Source organism: Neltuma alba, unplaced genomic scaffold, assembly GCF_004799145.2.
Source record: "Neltuma alba isolate B1F8T4 unplaced genomic scaffold, ASM479914v2 tig00004701_pilon, whole genome shotgun sequence".
NCBI classification, from domain to species: domain Eukaryota; kingdom Viridiplantae; phylum Streptophyta; class Magnoliopsida; order Fabales; family Fabaceae; genus Neltuma; species Neltuma alba.
Window position 1 is genome coordinate 231516 of NW_021633826.1, and position 19968 is coordinate 251483.

A 19968-nucleotide genomic window follows, 5' to 3' on the forward strand; every position below is an offset into this window, starting at 1 on the left:
TAATAACTACTTGTAGTTCTACTCATGATTCGTCATAAGGTCTAATATAATTTCTGAATATAGGTAGTATGATAATAAAATTCATCACAAAAGAAAATTCATACTGATGAAGGTTACAATAAAATCACAATCCCAATACATAATTCCAAAGCTAAAACAACTAATAGAAAAGAACCATGACGTGCAAGTCTGGATGCTATCCTTTTTTTGATTCTTGTGTTTAATTAATTCCTATCACACCACATGTCTACCTGCACAAACTATTGTATCACAGATGATATTGCACCCACTAATATATGACACGGTAGAATCACATAAACGAGGGTTATACTTGAGCTGTTGCAGATAAACCCCAAGCTGCCAAGGTCCAACTGATATGATGACAGTAAGTAACAAGACAGTTAATTCCTACAATTGATATATCATTGAGAAAGGAACACAAAAGTAATGTAAATCTTTTGTCGATAGATAACAACCGTAATTAAGAAAATATTACCTTTTAGTTGCGGGGTCGCCTACGCCATTTGGCCACAGGAAGCACTATTGCCACATAGATAGAGTCTGACACCTTGCCTACGAAATTGAAGTAGGCATACCTCCATGATCGGATAGCTAACAATGATCCAAACACTATCCAAAATCCGACAGCGAATCCCATGCCCAAGCTTTCATAGAATCCTTTCATGAAAGTCCCGTCTTCATCAGCAACTTGGATAGCTCGTGTTGCATTCCCTAATGGATGATCTTCAGAAGGACAAAGGTTGTCTAATGGCCTTCCACAAAGGAAAGGGTTACCTTCATAGCTGGAGGGCTCAAAAGATTGCAATTGTGTTCCTATTGGAATTTGTCCTGTCATGTTGTTGTTTGATAAACTCAAGGTGTTTAGGGAAGATATTTCAGCAAGACTCGAAGGAATTTCTCCATCAAAATGATTTCTCGATAGATCCAGAGCTTCTAGAGATTTTAGTTGTCCTATCTCTGAAATGATGTTTCCACTCAACCTATTTGATGATAGATTCAAGAATCTCAACTCGACCAATTTTACAATTCCTGTTGGCATTTCCCCCTCCAATTGATTGTGAGAGAGATCAATGTTAACAAGCCCATAGCGATCCTTGTACACCCGTTCTATTCCTTTCCATACCATAGGCAACTTCCAATCAAAAGATTCATGTACTAGATAATTTCCATTCTTGAAGACGATGATATTGTATTCGGAATCATTCACAACATATTTCTGAGCCATCGCAACCAGCTTCTCGAGGCAACTTGGTATTGGTCCTCTAAAATTGTTAAAAGAGAGATCCAAAACCTTGGCCTTTGGTAAATAACATAGATGTAAGGGCAGCTTTCCATCTAATTTATTCATCCGTAGACTCAGAGTTTTCAGTTCTTTTAGATTGTCACTTGTCCATGAAGGAGGTATTGGTCCTGACAAGTCATTTTTTCCCAAATCTAACATTCCCAATTCAGTTGCAATTTCAAAGGAAGGTAGTCCACCACTGAAGCAATTGTCTCGTAAAACTAACAGCTTGAGTTGACTTAAGGACCCTATAGAGTTAGGAATCCTTCCTGAGAGTTGATTATTAGATAAATCAAGAATCGTTAAAGATTTGAAATGATCCCAACAATCAGGAAGTTTCCCTAATAAATTATTATTTGAGAGATTTAAAGTTACCAAATTTTCAAAAACTGCACTCCTTCCCTTGCCACATGGTGGAAGAACAAATTTTGAAATTAGATTTTCTGAAATGTCTAAAAATTGGCTCTTTAGTAGGAACGGTGGAACAGAGCCTCTAATTTGATTGGAAGCCAATGACATGACGTAAACATTAGATTCAAGTGGCAGATCTAGAATTATGCCTGAGATTGCTTGATTCTATTTGAACCCAATATGCTCCTTTTACAAGTCTCCAAAACCATGCTGGTATAGAATCATTGATTTCAGCATGAGAAACAAATAAATATTGAAAATTATTCTGGGTACGAAGCCATCTAGGGAATCCAGGGCCCAATTTACAACAGTGTAACCATAAACATTGTAATTGAAATGGAGGAATCCAATCGGTGCTGAATTTGAGAGTCAACAAATTACGAGATAAGGACAAGTGTTTTAACTTGGTGAGATTATCAAAATGGATGTCAGTGATTGTTCCATTTAGCTCATTATCATAAAGGTAAAGAACCACTAAAGAGTTCATTTTTTTTCCAAAATCAACTGGAATGGGACCACCCAAGTGATTCTTGGCCAGAGAAAGGTATGTGAGATTGGAGCTTAGATTGAACAACCAAGGGAATAATGCTGATGTCAGCTTGTTGTCATGGAGATCAAGACTTGATAGAGATGTAGAAAAATTCAAATGGGAAGAAGAAGTTGATAGAATATTATTGTTTGTCAGGCTACAATTTGCAAGCCCTAACTCTCTCAGTTTTGGAAGCTTTCCAATAATTTGCAACAAGTTGTTAGAGTAGTTAAGATTGGAAACATGGCTTAAATCAAGTGAAGTTAACCATTGAAGATTGGAAAGCCACTCAATGGCAACCAAGCTCTTGTCATCGATTTTCAAACCATAATTGTGGCCAATTTGGAGTATCTCCAAGCTTGAAAGATTACCAAGTTGGCTAGGAATATTGCCCGCTAATTGATTCATATCTAGATAGAGCTCCTGCAGACTTGAAAGGTTTGCAAGATGGAAAGGTATGTTACCAACTAAACCATTGGAGGAAAGATCTAGAACCAACAAGTTTGAAAGCTTGCAAAGTTCAATTGGTATTTTTTCACCAAAAGAAGAATCAGATAGATCAAGGTATTGTAATTTGGTGAGAGAACCAAGAAATTTCGGGATTTGACTCCGATTGAAATCATTGAAACTGAGATTCAAATAGTGTAAGTTTTGCAAGTCCATCAATGACGGGCTAATCTCACCTCTTAAATGCTGCGAGGGCCACACACCACCATAAAGATGAAGCATCTCAACGTGGCCAGTATGAGGATCACAAAGAACACCACTCCAATGGCAACAATCTAGAGAAGAGCCCCATGAAGACAGGCGACCAAGATCATCCACAAAGGCATTCTTCATGCTAAGAAGAGCTCGTCTTTCCTTGTGCAGGCAACTAGCGCTAGCGTTGGCATCTCCCATTCTCCAACATGACCCTATCGTGAACAACTCAGCCTGCAAGTGCAGTATCATGAGTATGATGATTGGTTGCGGCAGTTTCATAAGGTTTAGATAACTCACGCTCATTATTGCAGCTCATGCAACAACGTGAAACTGAAACAAGTACAAGAGGTGAACAACTCTAAGGCCTCCTTATTTATAAAACTGGTCGCGAATGGAAATCCCAGATTGATTAATTATAAAAAATTATAGTACATTTGATAATTGGGAGACTCCCAATAAAATATGGCTGAAATATACTTATACTTTTGACAAATTCTTAATGAGACCATGAGGCATAATTTAAGATTTCTGAACGTTGTCAAATGACTAAAATGCCTTTCTTTAATTAAAAATAAAAATTAATTATTTTACTCTTCCCAAGTAATCTCTCATATCTTATGATGATTTTTTAGGAGTAAAAAATACAAGTAATTTTATAGTGTTTAAAATTTGTATGTATCACTAAAAGCTTCAAAAATATTCTAATAAAACATTTTTAATTATAACATAAATAGCCTTGAAATAATTTTTTTATTTTTTTTGTTGGTAAATATTTATTTTAAGATTTTAAAATATCTTAATTATAAGAAATATTTAATATTGTATTCTTAGAATTTCGTTAGTTTTATTTACTCAAGCGATTCCAACCCAGAAACGTTATTTATAACAACTTAATATTAAATGTTTTCGGCAAGTCGCTTTATGCTTTTGTATATAATTCCGTTATATCTATTAAACTAAGGATAATTAGATTATTTCGATAGTGCTTGTGTGTTTTTTAGAGTAATATTTTAAAAATGAATTTAATATATATTTTAATAAATTCAATATTTATTTAAAAATGATATAGAAAGTAAGAACAATATTTTATAAGCAAAAAGATCCCATTTTCAGAGCTCGCTGGAAAGTTATAAAAAAAAATGAGATTACAAAAAATGAAATAAAATTTTAAGGATTTCGATCATTTTGAGCTACGTGCTGACAGCTGTGATGAATGCATTTTATTCGTTTCATATACATTTTTATTAAATTATTAAAAAAATTAAAAAATAATTTTTTGTTCAATATATTTTACAGTAGTGAATAATCTTTGGAATTATTTCTCATAATCCCACTGATGCAGACACCCATATGTGCGTAGTGAAGGATACACTGTTTAGTCAAAAGTTCATTAATTATTCTATGAAGAGTACTTTGCCGTGGTCATCCCGCTCCATTGCGTGTCGCGTGGGGCTAGGGATTGGAATACCAAAGGACTTCAAGTAGCCAACAAAAGTCAAAGTCTTCCCCTTCGTCAAATTTTACTAATGCTTTCAAAGTGATGGAACATTACCTCTGATCTCAATTATAAAATTTTATTTAGAGATTATAAATAAGATTTTATAATTAAGTTTACAAATAAAATTTTATAATTAGAATCAGAATTAGTAACATTTATATCCTTTCTATTCATGTGATTCAAATCAAAAACTCTTATAATATATACTACTTTGTTTTTTATTATAAGATTTAATTTTTTGAATTAATTTATTTTTATTTATAAGATTCTTTTTGGGTTTATCTGAATAATAAATACATTTTTACCCATTTGAGATAAAAATTCTCTCACATGGTTATTTCATATGCTTTGAAATCACTTTTAAAATTATGGTTTGGTTTTTTATCCAAACACCTTCTTAATAACTTAATATTATTTTTTGTGGCATACTTCGGTATTTAGTGTATGGAAAAATTTACGTCTTTTAAAGACAGCATAAATTCCGTCAAATTAAATCACCATATGATTAATTTCCGCATATTGTCTTCCCAAAACCATTTACTGCATGGAGCTGCCGATCATTCTTGGTAATTTCTTAATAAAATTATATGATCCAACATTTTAAAAATGCTTCATTCTATATTTCTTAATAATTCTTTATCCACCTGTCAAAATGGACAATTTTCTGCCAAAGGGTGGTCTTGATCTAAATTTGATATTCTAACCTCATCTGGAATAAGTGTCCATATTTAGTACTTCTTCTATCCCATATTATGAGCAGCCTTGTACTAGATTACGTAAATCAAAGTGATGGTTAAAATTGGTTAAAGACAATAAATGTGTAAAAATTAAAATTTTTCTCTAAAAAATACCTTTATTTATGATGGGAGAATTATGAAAGAGAAAAAATATATAATGAAAGGAGATTGTATTAAAATAAGTATTTATTTGGGACAAAACAGAAAATTTGTTATAAAAATTTAAAACAATTGTTAAAAGTTGCTTATATTTAGGGATAAGGTAAAAATAGTTGTTGTTGTTTATAATATGGGATAGAGGGAGTACTTGATAGTGCCTTAAATATAATTGCTTTCAATGGGAAGATAAAAGTAGATAATTTTCTTTCACAATCAATTTATGATGAATGAACGTACATTGTACCCAAAAAAAAAAAGTACGTACAAATGATAATTTTCGTTTTTCGATTTTATTTATTAATTTACTAGATTATTCATAATTGCAAAGATGGGTATTATTGTATTCAAGTTATAGGAAAAAATTAATATAATTTTAAAACATTAAATTAATCTAAAACAATTATAATAAAAATTTCAAAATTGTCTCAGTATCCGAAGGTCAATTTGTCTTTTTATCATGCAGCGTCTATAACGTGTTATATACACAGACACACTGACGAACTTTCTACTTATTTGCTACTTACAAGGGAAAAACATTTTTTAACACCTTGTCAAAATGATTCTTTTTTTTTTTTTTAATTTTTGGCCTGTCGCTTTTTGCTTTTGTATATAATTCCGTTATATCTATTAAATTAAGCATAATTGGATTATTTCGATATTGCTTGTGTGTTTGTGAGAGTAATAATTTAAAAATAAATTCAATATACATTTTATTAAATTTCATATTGATTTAAAAATGATATAGAAAGTAAGAGCAATATTTTATAAGCAAAAAATCCCATTTTCCGAATTCGCCTGAAAAATTATAAAAAATGAAATAAAATTTTAAGGGTGTGATCGATTTGAGCTATGTGCTGACGGCTGAGCATCATGAATATATTTTATTCATTTCATATGCATTTTTTATTAAATTATTGAAAGATAAAAAAATAATTTGTTGCTCAATATATTTTTACAACAGTAATTTACTCTTTGGAATTATTTCTCATATTCCCACTAATGCAGACACCCATATGTGCGTAGCGAAGGGTGTATTGTTTAGTCAAAAGTTCATTAATTATTCTGTGGAGAGTTGTTTGCCGGGGTCATCCTGCTCTATTGCTCGTGGCGTGGGGCTAGCAATTTGGAATTAAGCCAAAAGACTCCAAGCAAGCAACAAAAGTCAAAGTCTTCCACTCCGTCAGATTTTACAATTACTTTCAAAGTGATGAAATATCATTTAGGGGACGTTTGGAATTAAGAAAAAGCATTTTTAAAAAATATTTTTATACAATTTGACATAAAAATTTTCTTGTATAGTTATTTCGTGTCCTATGAAATTATTTTTAAAACCATGGTTTGGTTTCTATTTAAACACCCTCTTATATCCCTTCTATTTATGTAATTCAAGTCAAATACTCCTAATATATATATATATATATATATATCAAGTAATAAATTAATATTATTTTTATGGCATACTCTAGCATATGGAAAAATTTACGTTCTTTTAAAAACAACATAAATTCAGTCAAATTAATTCACCATATAATTAATTTCCGCATATGGTCTTCCCAAAACCATTTACTGGGTGGAGCTGCCGATCATTTTTGGTAATTTCTTAATAAAATTATGTGATCCAACATTTTCAAAACGCTTCATACTGTATTTCTTAATAATTCATTATTCACCTGTCAAAATGGACAATTTTTTGCCACCGGGTAGTCTTGATCAAAATTAGATATTCAAACTTCTGCTGGAATAGGTGTTTATATCTAGTATTTGACAGTCTCTTAGATATAATTGATTTCAATAGGAAGATAAAAGTAAATAATTTTCTTTCACAATCAAATTTATTTATCTCTAAATCTTTTAATGGTGGTTATCTATTTAATCATAATTATTGCATTATATCCAATCGCTGTTATTTATTTAATCCTGGCCACTTTTAATTAACTGAAAACAACCAATAACTTTGCAACTTTTTTTCTACTGACTCTAAATTTTTAAGTCACTGAAAAAATTTTCAAACCCGCCCTAAATTGCAAGGGCCAAGAGTTGTTCAAGTTCCTTCATAATTTATTGGCGTGATGATTGATTATGTAAATCAAGTCAACAATATCCATAAACTCATATATATCACACATTAATTGCATCCACTCATATATATATATGGATTAGCAATAAAAAATAAACCTTATAGTCAATAAATAATTTAGAAAGAAGAAACAAAATGTAACTCGTCTATTTGTAAAATAAAAATGACATGCAAGCAAATGGTTTGTCCCTAATAAATGATTTTCGACTCAAGGTAAGTTGGATTGATCAATGTTGTTGTGCATGTGATGTTTGAACTTTGAGCCAACCTAGTAATTTAAAGGACAAATATAGTCATATGAAAAAGTAATATCTATTACTGCTCCTAATTATAAAATCTTTTTTGTTGTTTACAAATAAGATCTTATAAATAAGAGCAGAGGTAGTATCATTTATCTCAAAAAAAGCTACTTGTAAGCTAAGGATAAAACAATACCAGCAAAAGTAAGAGCAAAGATGGTTGGAGAAATCTGCCCGAAAAGAGAGCATCAGAAAAAAAAATTTAAGTAGAGTAAAGAAACAGACCAATACGAATTCATTACAAGAAATATTCCATAATCTAATATATCAAATATATATATAATCCTACACATTATTAATCATCCACAAAGGCATTCTTCATGCTGAGAAGAGCTCGACTATCCCTGTGCAGGCAACTAGCGTTGGCATCTCCCATTCTCCAACATGACCCTATCATGAACAACTCAGCCTGCAAGTGCAACATCATGAGTATGATGATTGGTTGTGGCGGTTTCACAAGGTTTAAATAACCCACGCTCATCATTATTGTTGCTCATGCAACAACGTGAAACTGAAACAAGTACATGATGTGAACAACTCTAAGGCCTCCTTTTTTATAAACCTGGTCGCGAATGGAAATCCCAGATTGATTAATTAATTATAAAAATTATAGTACATTGATAATTGGGAGAATCCCGATAAAATATGGTTGAAATATACTTATACTTTTAACAAATTCTTAATAAGGCCATGAGGCATAATTTAAGATTCTTGAATGTTGTCAAATGACTAAAATGCCTCTCTTTAATTAAAAATAAAAATTAATTATTTTACTCTTCCCACGTAATCTCTCATCTCTTATGATGATTTTTTAGGAGTAAAAAATACAAATAATTTTATAGTGTTTAAAATCTGTATGTATCAACAAAAACTTTAAAAAAAAATACTCTAATAAAACATTTTTAACTCCCACATAAATAGCCTTGAACTAAATATTTTTTTATTTTTTGTTGGTAAATATTTATTTTAAGATTTTAAAATATCTTAATTACAAGAAATATTTAATGTTGTGTTCTTAGAATTTCGTTAGTTTTATTTACTCAAGCGATTCCAACCCCGAAACGTTATTTATAACAACTTAATATTAAATATTAGAGGCTGATCGTTCACCAGGATTTATTAGTTATTACAATAATCTTAAATAGTTAGTGCTTGTATTTCTAGACCTGATCGGTTCTCCCCATCATCGGCTGATCATAAAGATAAACTTTGAAATATTTTTATATATAAATGATATAAAATTGGAAAAGAAAAAAATTTGTGAAGAGAATAAGTGAACGTAAATATCCATCTAATATATGAAAATGTGACGTAACTATATAACAACTACGAAATCAAATTTATCACGATATAATGTATTTTATAATTTATCAAACTTCTTTTCAACGTTACAAAGTGATTTATTTTGTAAGTTTTTGTGTGCGTTAGAGTAGTCAAATTTCCAATTGGTAAGCACTATCTATTGAATATTCATCATTTCATGAATACTCTATTTTATTAGTTAAAGTCACAACAGATATTAGTCTCCCCGGCCCACCCATTTTCTAGCTATTTCTGTATCTATCAATGCAGTTAGTGTTGGCATACAAATTAGATAGATATGAAAATGATAAATGAAAGGATATTAAATGAGATGAAAATAATGAATATTCCATTTTTCTCCTTTTAGAAAATATCAAAAAAAATGCAAATCATGCTTTCTTGTTTTTTGTTTTGCGATGCCCCCCATTTTATGAGATCACCATACCTAACACGGGCTTAATAATATATAGTGTGTCCACCACGTAATCATTTTTTCCAAGTTTCAAGCATAGTTTCCATATATGATGTAACAGTCTTCATTATCGTTTTATAAGAAAACGAGATTTGCGGAATATGTATAATAATCTTTGGAATTATATCTCCTAAAAATTTGGTGGGAGAGTTTTGTTCTACGAATGAATTCATCATATAATTTCTCAATACAGGAAGTGTGCTGATGAAATTCATAACACAATAAAAATCATCCCACTGAATATTACAATAAAATTCCAGTCCCAATTCCAAAGCTAAAAGAAGTAACAAAAGAGGATGATGCAATACAAGTCTGCATGGACGCCATCCTTCTTATTCTTCTTGCCTTCGATTAATTTCTACCACACTATATGTCTACTACTATATGGCTTGGGTAGCAGAATCTGATAAACAAGAGTTGTATTTGAGCTGTTGCAGATTAACCCCAAAGCTGACAAGGTCCAGCTCATATCATGGCAATCAGCAATGAAACAGTCAAAACTTACAACTGATATATAATTAACAAAGAAACACAAAAGTAAATCTTCTGTTGATAGATAACAACCATAATTAAGAAAATATTACCTTTTAGTTGGGGAGCCATCTGTGCCATCTTGCCACAAGAAGCACTGTTGTCAGATAGATAATTTTAGTCAGGATTAAGTGGCACATTTCTAAACACATGGCATTAACTTTTTTTAAAAAAATAAAATAAAATAAGAGCCTACATAATGATAATTGAGTGAACAAAATCATAAGTTACGACTATCGTTATAAAAGAAAAGAAGGAAATATAAAAAGTAGATCCACCATTAAGTGATATACATGCATGCTTCCTTTAGCACAATAATTGCATGTTTGTAAGACGTGCATAAGTCAAGGTCTTCCATTAGTATATATATAGTGCCCGGCATATATAAACATGATCAATAAGGTAATTTTGTGCGAAAGTTTTTACGAAATGCTGTGGGCATTCGACAGTTTTTTATAATCAGTATTATCCAAAAGTATTAAAAAAGAGCAATATTATCCATATCGTTAAAAAATTAATGGTTATGGTTAGAGTAACTTTACTTTTTTAACACTTTTGGAATGATATTGATTTTTTAAAAAAATTCTTAGCCACAGCTCCTACGCAAAACTTTTTAGGATAAAATTCTCGATATGCATGTGAAAAATGGCATCAAATGTGTAACTAATGGCATATTTACTCTAATTATGATATTTGCAAATAGACTTTTTATGCTTGGGTCAGAACAAAATAGACCCTTTCGAAAGTTAAAAAAAATGAAAATTAAAAATTAAAAAAATCTTCTTTACCCACATTTTATGATCTTTTTGCAGACCTTTTCCATTTTTTTTTATTTAGCGTGAACAAAATAGACCCTTTCGAAATTCCAATGTTTGTTGCGAAAAAGGATGGATATAATTTAAAATAAGACTCAAACAAATAAAAATATTAAAAAAAATAAGTTAACGATAAAACTGTATTAAATTAATAATCACGTAATAATAATTAATTTTATTTTTATATATAAATGACACAAAATTTGAAAAGAAAATGAAAATTCTGTAAAGAGGAAAAGATGAACGTGGATATCCATATATTACCTCTAGTTCTTAATATGAGAGTTAGTTAGAAATAGAATTTGGTCATAAATATAGGACCACAATGCCTTTTGTTCCCCAAATTTGTAATTCACTCTCTAAAGTATCCATATCAATTATACATGTTGAGGGATTTCCATTCAAAGTTAGTCATGATTAAAAGAGATATATACTTCAGAAAAATCAACTCATATTTATGTAAATAACTAACTTAACTAATTTTCTCAATCTACTCAAATTAATTAAGTGGCTCTTATGGTAAGGATAGGTGGCAATTTATAAAATTGTGACGTAAATATATAACAGCCATGAAATAAAATTTTATTATGATCGATATAATGTATTTTATAATTTTTCTAACTTCTTTTTAACGTTGCAAGGTGATTTTTTCCTTTTATATATTTTTTGGGTGTGTTACAGTAGTATTCATATGCTTAAGCAAAAAATAACGGATACAATAGGTGTGTAACTTTGTCCTGTTGAGTGAATAATGACAAAAAAAATAAAAAAATAAATATTTTATTTCCAACTTTAAAAATAGCAAAAAAAAAAAAAAGAAGTAATATTTTAAAACTTTTTCTTTGTAATGCCCCAGTTTCATAGGATGACACCAAAACAGAACCTTAATGCTATATGTTATCGTCTCGACCACGTAATCAGTGGAAATAAAGGCTTCAGAAGGAGAAGAAGCTTTCAAGTTTCAAAGATAGTTTGTATATACGATGAATCGGTCTGATTATCGTTTCATGAGAAAACGAGTTTTGTGGAATATGTAAATTATCTTTGGAATTTTGTGTAGAGGGAATGCTCTTTTGTACTTTTATGGAAGGTGTGCAGCTTGCATTCTAGTATCTTCAGTGAGAAATTTCAAACAACGAATATAGTAACAAATCATACGTTGACCCACGTGTGAAAATCGTCATGTAAACATCTAAAATCAAACTATAATAACTATGAATTCAAATTTATACACATTGTAATTTATTTTTAAGTTTCCAATTCTCCTGTTAAATTTTTGGCCAAAAAAAAATTCTCCTGTTAAATGTAATGAAATGATTTTTCAAAATTTATACAGCGTATCAAAGTAGTGTTTAATATATGTAATGGAAGTGGTGGATATTGCTTGTTGGCATAGTAAGAAAGAAAATGATGGACACAATGTCTTTTTATGATTTTTCAAACTGGTGTTTAGTGTTACAAAGTAATTTTTGTAAGATTTTCTGTGTGCAATATATGTGATAACAAATGGTGGATATGATCAATATGCATTAGAATTTGATAAATAGAAATCCAAATTATTTTTTTGAGAAAATGACAGAAAAATAATTGTTAAATTTTAAAAAGATAAATAGGTTTTGTTGATTATTTTTGTAATGATTTTGACTATACTTGTGATAGTTTTTACTACTCAAAATCTATCAAAATCACATGTTTATTGTTTTGAAATTCAATAAACAGTTTTCTGTCATTTTCACTATTTGTTCCTTCAAAATCCTTAATGTAAGAGTTAGTTTGACTTTCAATTTCATTCTAAATATAAGATCATAATTCATTTTATCTCTCATATTTCTCTATTTTTTTTTAAAGACACTCCTTGTGTTTCATCAAATGGTAATTATAACTAATACACATGATTAGCAAGAATATTTTAAGAAAAGCAATACGTATTTATCACAAATAACTAACTTAATAAATTTTTTTAATTTACTAAAATTAGTTAACTAATTAGGGACAGAAGGAGGAAGTATATTGTTAACTAGGAACCTACGGTGACCGAGCACAAGTAGGAAGAAAGAAATTTCCACGTGGTGGACCCTATCTATTGGCCGAGTAATCCTAATTTCATGAAGAGCTCAATTTCATGAAAGTCACAAAAAATATTGGTCTCCTCCACCATTTTTCTCTGTATCTATCAATGCAATTACCCTCACGAAATTAGGTGACGTTTGGAACACAAGTTGAATAGAATAAACTTATATGAAAAATAAGGATGATTTCATTTATGCTTTAAAAACATAGCGAAAAAGTATAAATCATGCTAACATTATTAAAATTATTTCATCTCATTACCATCTTTTTCGTGATGCCCCCTCTTTTTAGAGGATCATCATTCCAAACACGGCTTTATTAATATATCGTCTCCACCACGTAATATTTTTTTTCCAAGTTTCAAACATAATTTTTTAGGTGATGTAACAATAATCTTAATTATTGTTTTATGAGAAAACGAGTCTTGTGGAATATGGATCATAATTTTTGGAGTTATATCTCTTAATTCCACATATACAAGACACCCATATATATATATATAGAGTAAAATATTCTGACTACTCTTCTGTTTTATCTTAATTACATAGACCTCCCTTCTATTTTGATAACATACATTTTAGTCCAAATCATTAACACCATTAAGGAATATTCTGAAAAGATTCTTTACCTACGTTTTTAATTAAAAAATATGAGAATAAACTTTGTTTCCTACTTTACCCTCATTATATTAAATCTGTAGTTTATCTTTTAATATTAATATTTATTAATAATCTATTTAATATTCTTACTAAATTTAATAAGAGAAAATTCCAGAAAAGGTCCTTGGAATATATGAAATCCCAGATTGGGTCCTGAAATTTTGAAAATGACAGAAAGGGTCAGTGACTCAATCTGTCATTTGTGAAATTAAGACCAATTGACAATTTTGCCCCTAGCTAAACAAAAGTGAGTAGTTATTCTCTACACAAATCTAGGTAACGCTTACACTGTTCTAGTAATTACATGATTAGTTGTAGTTAATAATAAGGTACCTGATAATAATAAGATACCTGACTATGAAAAAGTGAGTAATTATTCTCTACATGAATCTAGGTAATGCTTACATTGTTCTAGTGATTACAAAATTAGTTGTAGTTAATAACAAGACACCTGAATATAAAAAAGTGAGTAGTTATTCGCTACACGAATCTAGGTAATGCCTAAACCGTTATAGTGATTCCTTAAATCATTGTAGTGAATGAATACAAATGGGGGCAAAGTTGTCAATTCCTCTTGACTTGACAAATGACAGATTGAGTTACTGACCCTTTTTGTCGTTTTCGAAATTCCAGAACCCAATCTGGAATTTCCTATATTCTAAGGACCTTTTCTGAAATTTTCCCATTTAATAAATTAAGACATACCTTTATAATTTTATTGAAAATACATATATACAGTTACAAAACATTTTTTACTAATATATATTTAAAAAATTACATCACAAGTAAGTTTAAATAAATAAACAAGATTTATTGTAGAATAAAAATGTGTATTTATAAAATTAATAAAATTTATAATATGGTAATCAGTTCAATAGTATAACAAAAAATATTAAAATTATTTTTTAATTTCAAATAAAAATGTATGATATGTCATTAAATGATAATTATCAAGTAATATTTGTATTAAGAAGGGGCAATTTGGTCAAAATAATGGGTCAATCCTATGATTTAATGGTCAACTAACAGATAGATAAATGGGAGTTGAATCTTAAAACTAGAAAGGAGATTTGTGCAATATATATTTTAATTTTAAGGGAGGTCCATATAATTTTTCAAAAAAAAAAGAGAAGTCTGTGTAATTTAGATTAAATAGAGGGGAATTGATGTATTTTACTCACACACGCACACACATATATATGCTTAGTGAGGATGCACTGATTAGTCAAAAGTTTGGTTGGACTATATATAATGTGTACTTTTTTCTGTCGGCCAATAATAATCAAATGACACTCTACATCATTTTAATTTTTTATGAAAAATCTCAAAAAAAAATTCTAATTTTAAAATTTCAAACCAGTATTGTCCACCATACTTTAATAACAATTGGCTATATTTAAAAAGTAAACACCAACATATTTTTATCGTTATTTTGTGATTTGAAATTCCAAAATTTAAGAGATATTTTTTCAAATTTTCTCTCTGTTTTTTTTTTTAAAAATATTTTGTAATTATTTTATGAATGGTTCTCCGTGTGGGCCTGGGGGGCAACTACGTTTTTGGAATTTGAACAATAGACCCCAAGCAATTGTCAAAGTCTTCCGGTCCGACAATTTTGTAGATGCTTTCAAAGTGATGAAATGTCATTTATAACCCTTCCATTTTTTCGACCAGGCATATAATCCATCTATGGATACAATTCGAATCAATAATATCATATTTTATGGTTAGGAATATGAAATTATTTTGATAAAAGTGTATCTTTAATCTTTTAATTTTGTACTAATTTTTATTTTAATCCCTTCATTTTATAATTTGTTCTTTAATTTATTGGCAAAATAAAATTCTAAAATCCATATAGCCAAACATATTCATATGTTTAAAATCTTTTGTTTTCCCTTAGATTTGAAATAGCTAGGTTAGGTTTATCGGGAAAAAATAGCTAGGTTAAAGTGAGTATTTAAAATTCTAAAATATTCTAATAATAAAATTTTGTTTGGATTTAGATGAAATTCAAATCAGTGAAATTTGAATCTAGCCACCAAAATAGTGAATTCGACCCAAATCCAAACACCCAATAATCCAAACACAACATATACTTGCCTGATTGTGTCCGCTTGATCATACAGTCGGCGTTTTCACTGTTGTTTTTGGCATTAAAAAAAAAAACACCATTATGTCACTGTTTGAGTTCGAGATTGCATTTTAATAAAAGGGCAAAAAAAACCTGAGATTATGTTCACTTCACTCTTTTTGCTTCAAGTCTGTTTGTTCCTATTTCCTTCCCTTCCAAATAGATATGAAATTTCTAATTATTTGATAATAATTTATTTTAAGAGTTCATTTTTTATTAGAAAATACATAAAGTTAATTATACCTAGCTAACTTTTTTTTTTGGGCCAACAATCGTATCTAGCTTACCTAATCAGAGATAGAAGAAATTTACAGTCAGTCATGATACCCTTTGTGCCTTATACGCGTAGCTATATCTCCATTAAGTACAATTGAAAAGGCTCTTCTTATTCCAAGTCAAGATACTAGTTTGATCAGCAGCCTCAGAATTGGCATGGGCAGTAACTTCCGTTGAGCAAGATCCCATAGGTAAATATCATGACATGTACGTATAATGTTACAAAGTAATTTTTGTAAGATTTTTTTGCGTGCATAACATATACTCTTCTGATTTTATTTATAAGGCACTTCCAATATATTTTACATAGACTAAGAAAAATCTTAAAATGTATTAACTCTCCATTAAAACATAAAAGGTTTTTAATTTTACCCATATTTAATATATACACACATTTCAAAAGAGATAACTGTCTATACTATAATAAATGAAGGACAAAATAATATATTTATGCTGAAAATTTAATGAAACCACTTATAAATAGGATAAAAAAATCCTTCTCTCTTTGCCCTCTAAATAGGAATAGAGGAGTATATGTGATGACTAATGGTGGATATAATCAGTATGAATTAAAATTTAATAAATAGAAATCCAAATTATTTTTCGGAGAAAATAACAGAAAAATACCTGTTAATTTGTTTTAAAAAAGAAGGTCTTATTGACTATTTTTGCAATGATTTTGACTATATTATGATGGTTTTTACTACTCAAAATCTATCAAAATCATCTATTTATCATATTAAAATTCAATAGATATTTTCCTATCATTTTCTCTATTTTTCCGCCTTGAAAGTACTTAATATAAAAGCTAGTTTGACTTTCAATTTGATTCTTAATATAAAACCCCAATCCAATTTATCTCTCATATTTATTTATTTATTTAAGGTAGTCCTTATAATAGTTACACATGTCAAAGATTTCATCAAATAATAGTTCCAATTAATAAAGACATAATTAGCAAAAATATTTTTGAAAAGATAATACTTATTTATTATAAGTAACTAACTTAATAAAATATCTTAATTTACTAAAATTAATTAACTATTTTTTTTATTAAAAATAGGAAGAGGTAGCATAATGCTAATTAGGAGCCTACGGTGACCGAGCACAAGCAAGAAGAAAGAAATTTCCAAGTGGTGGGCCCTATCTATTAAGTAATCCTTATTCCATGAAGAGCTCAATTTCTTGCAAGTCACAAAAAATATTGGTCTCCTCCACCCATTTTCCTCTGTATCTGTCAATGCAATTGCCATCACGAAATTATATGACATTTGGAAATTGGAATACAAATTAAATAGAATAAATTTATATGAAAAATAAGGATTATTTCATTTATACTTTAAAAATATAGCAAAAAAAATATAAATCATGGCCACATTATTAAAATTATTTCATCTCATTACCATCTTTTTCGTGATGCCCCCTCTTTTTAGAGGATCATAATTCCAAACATGGCATTAATAATATGTCGTATCTACCACGCAATATTTTTTTCCGAGTTTCAAACATGGTTTGTTATGTGATGTAACAGTAGTCTTGATTATTATTTTATGAGAAAACGAGTCTTGTGGAATATGGATCATAATCTTTGGAGTTATTTCTCTTGATTCCACATATACAAACACCCATAGATATATATATATATGTATATATGTATATATATGTGTGTGCTTAGTGAAGGATGCACTGATTAGTCAAAAGTTTGTTTGGATCATATATAATGTGTACCTTTTTCTATTGGCCATCATAATCAAAGCGCACTCTACATAATTTTTTAAGAAAAATAAAAAAATTTTTAATATAAGAGCTAGTTTACTAATTTTAGTATATTAATAAAATTAGTTTAAGTTAGTTATTTGTAATAAATAAGTATTGTCTTTTATAAAATATTTTTGCTTATCAAGTATATTGGCTAGTATTACCATTATTATAAGAACTACCTTAAAAATGAATAAATATAAGAAAATATGGATTTGAGTTTTGTATTTAGGACCAAAATAAAAGTCAAACGAACTTTTATATTAAGAATCCGAAATAGTATTAATTTTAAAATTTCAAATCAGTCTTCTTTACTACACTTTAATAACAATTAACTACATTTAAAAAGTAAATAACAACATATTTTTATAGCAATTCGTGATTTAAAATTCTAAAATTTAAGAAATATTTTTTGATATTTTCCCTCTTTTTAAAATATCCTGTAATTACTTTATGAATGGTTCTCTGTATGGGCCTGCGGGGACCTACCTTTTTTGGAAATAGAACAATAGATCCCAAGCAACTATCAAAGCCTTCCAGTCCGATAAATTTTATAGATGCTTTCGAAGTGAGGAAATGTCATTTATAACCCTTCTATTTTTTTACCATGCGTATAATCCTCCCGTGTATACAATACGAATCAGTAATATTATATTTTACGGTATACTCTCATATTAGGAATATGAAAATATTTTGATAGAAGTATACCTTTAATCTTTTAATTTGTACAAATTTTTATTTTAATCCCTTCATTTTAAAAAAGTGTTTTTTATTGGCAAAATAAAATTCTAAAATCCATATGCTCAAACATATTCATATGTTTAAAGTCTTTTGTTTTTCCTTAGATTTGAAATAGCTAGGTTAGGTTTATCGGGAAAAAAATAGCTAGGTTAAAATGAGTATTTAAAATTCTAAAAAATTCTAATAATAAAATTTTGTTTGAATTTAGATGAAATTCAAATCAATGAAATTTGAATCTGGCTACGAAAATAATGAATTCGAACCAAATTCAAACACCCAATAATCCAAACACAACATATACTTCCTTGATTTGTGTCCACTCGATCATACAGTCGGCTTTTTCACTGTTGCTTTTGTCATTAAAAAAAAAGAAGGCCCACAAAAAAAAAACTGAGATTATGTTCACTTCATTCTTTTTGCTTCAAGTCTGTTTGTTCCTATTCCCTTCCCTTCCAAATAGATATGAAATTTCTAATTATTTGATAATAATTTGTTTTAAAGAAGTCATTTTTCATTAGATATTACATAAAGTTAATTATACCTAGCTAACTTTCCTTTTCTTTTTTTTTGCCATCAATTATACCTAGCTTGCCTAAGCAGAGATAGAATAAATTTACAATCAGCTATAATACCCCTTGTGCCTCATACGCGTAGCTAATCTCCATTACGTACAATTGAAAAGGCTCTTCTTATTCCAAGTCAGGATGCTAGTTTGATAAGCAGCCACAGAATTGACATGGCCAATAACTTTCGTTGAGCAAGATCCCATAGGTAATAATGTTTATCAAAAGAATTGGTGTCAGATGGAATACAATGACACTTATTAATTTACGCAGTCTGCTCTATTTAAGAGGATAATTTTTGTTTTCTTTTAATTTCATGATGGTTTGATTGGTTTTGATTTCAAGAGGCTTTACTGTGATAGTCAATCCCAAGAAATATACAAGAAAATTGAGGACCCGTTTGATACGAAATATTGAGAATAAGAGGAGAGCATTATAATTGGGATTAAGAAAACTCATCAAAAGAGTACTTAGTATGAGTAATTGCCTGTTACTTGGAATTGAGTAAACCCATATAGGTGGGATTGAGGAATATAATGGAAGGAAGTAGTGTTCCCCAACACCTACATGGTTTTTTTTTTTTTTTTTCAATCTCAATCCCTGTGCTTACATATAATTCTCAATTCTCAATTCTTAGTACGGCATACTAAATGGGATTGAGAGTCGACTTTGTGGCCTGGAAGAACGGGACACCACCTACATTAACGGTGACTATGTTGGGGTCAGATATAGAAAGAGGATATTCATAGGAAATGAAAGTTCAGGACAATTCAAGTGGTTTTATGGTCTTGAAATAATTCATGGTCAGGTGATTCTTGCTTGAGAAGCAGCTGTTTGTGAGAGGCGAGATGTTTGCCAGTTGATTTGTTCTCACGTTGGAATTTAAGGACGTGGCTAGCATGCTTTTTGCTTAAACAGTGTCAGCAATTTCT

The 19968-nt window shown here is 29.4% G+C and overlaps 1 protein-coding gene across 1 annotated transcript; it reads right to left on the reverse strand.

The window, feature by feature from the left end:
• Nucleotides 1-499: 499 nt before the first annotated feature.
• LOC114745528 (receptor-like protein EIX2) lies at nucleotides 500-3248 on the reverse strand. The gene is made up of 2 exons (XM_028933686.1): nucleotides 2096-3248; nucleotides 500-1572 (listed from the first exon to the last, which is right to left on the reverse strand). Exons 1-2 carry the CDS (start codon nucleotides 3246-3248, stop codon nucleotides 500-502), a joined length of 2226 nt encoding a protein of 741 aa, XP_028789519.1.
• Nucleotides 3249-19968: the final 16720 nt, after the last annotated feature.

Coding starts and splice junctions, on each gene's coding strand:
- LOC114745528 (XM_028933686.1), bottom strand. CDS start 3,248: ATGAGCGTGAGTTATCTAAACCTTATGAAACTGCCGCAACCAATCATC. Junction 1,573..2,095: donor AAAACACTTGTCCTTATCTC/GTAATTTGTTGA, acceptor ATCAACTCTCAG/GAAGGATTCCTAACTCTATA.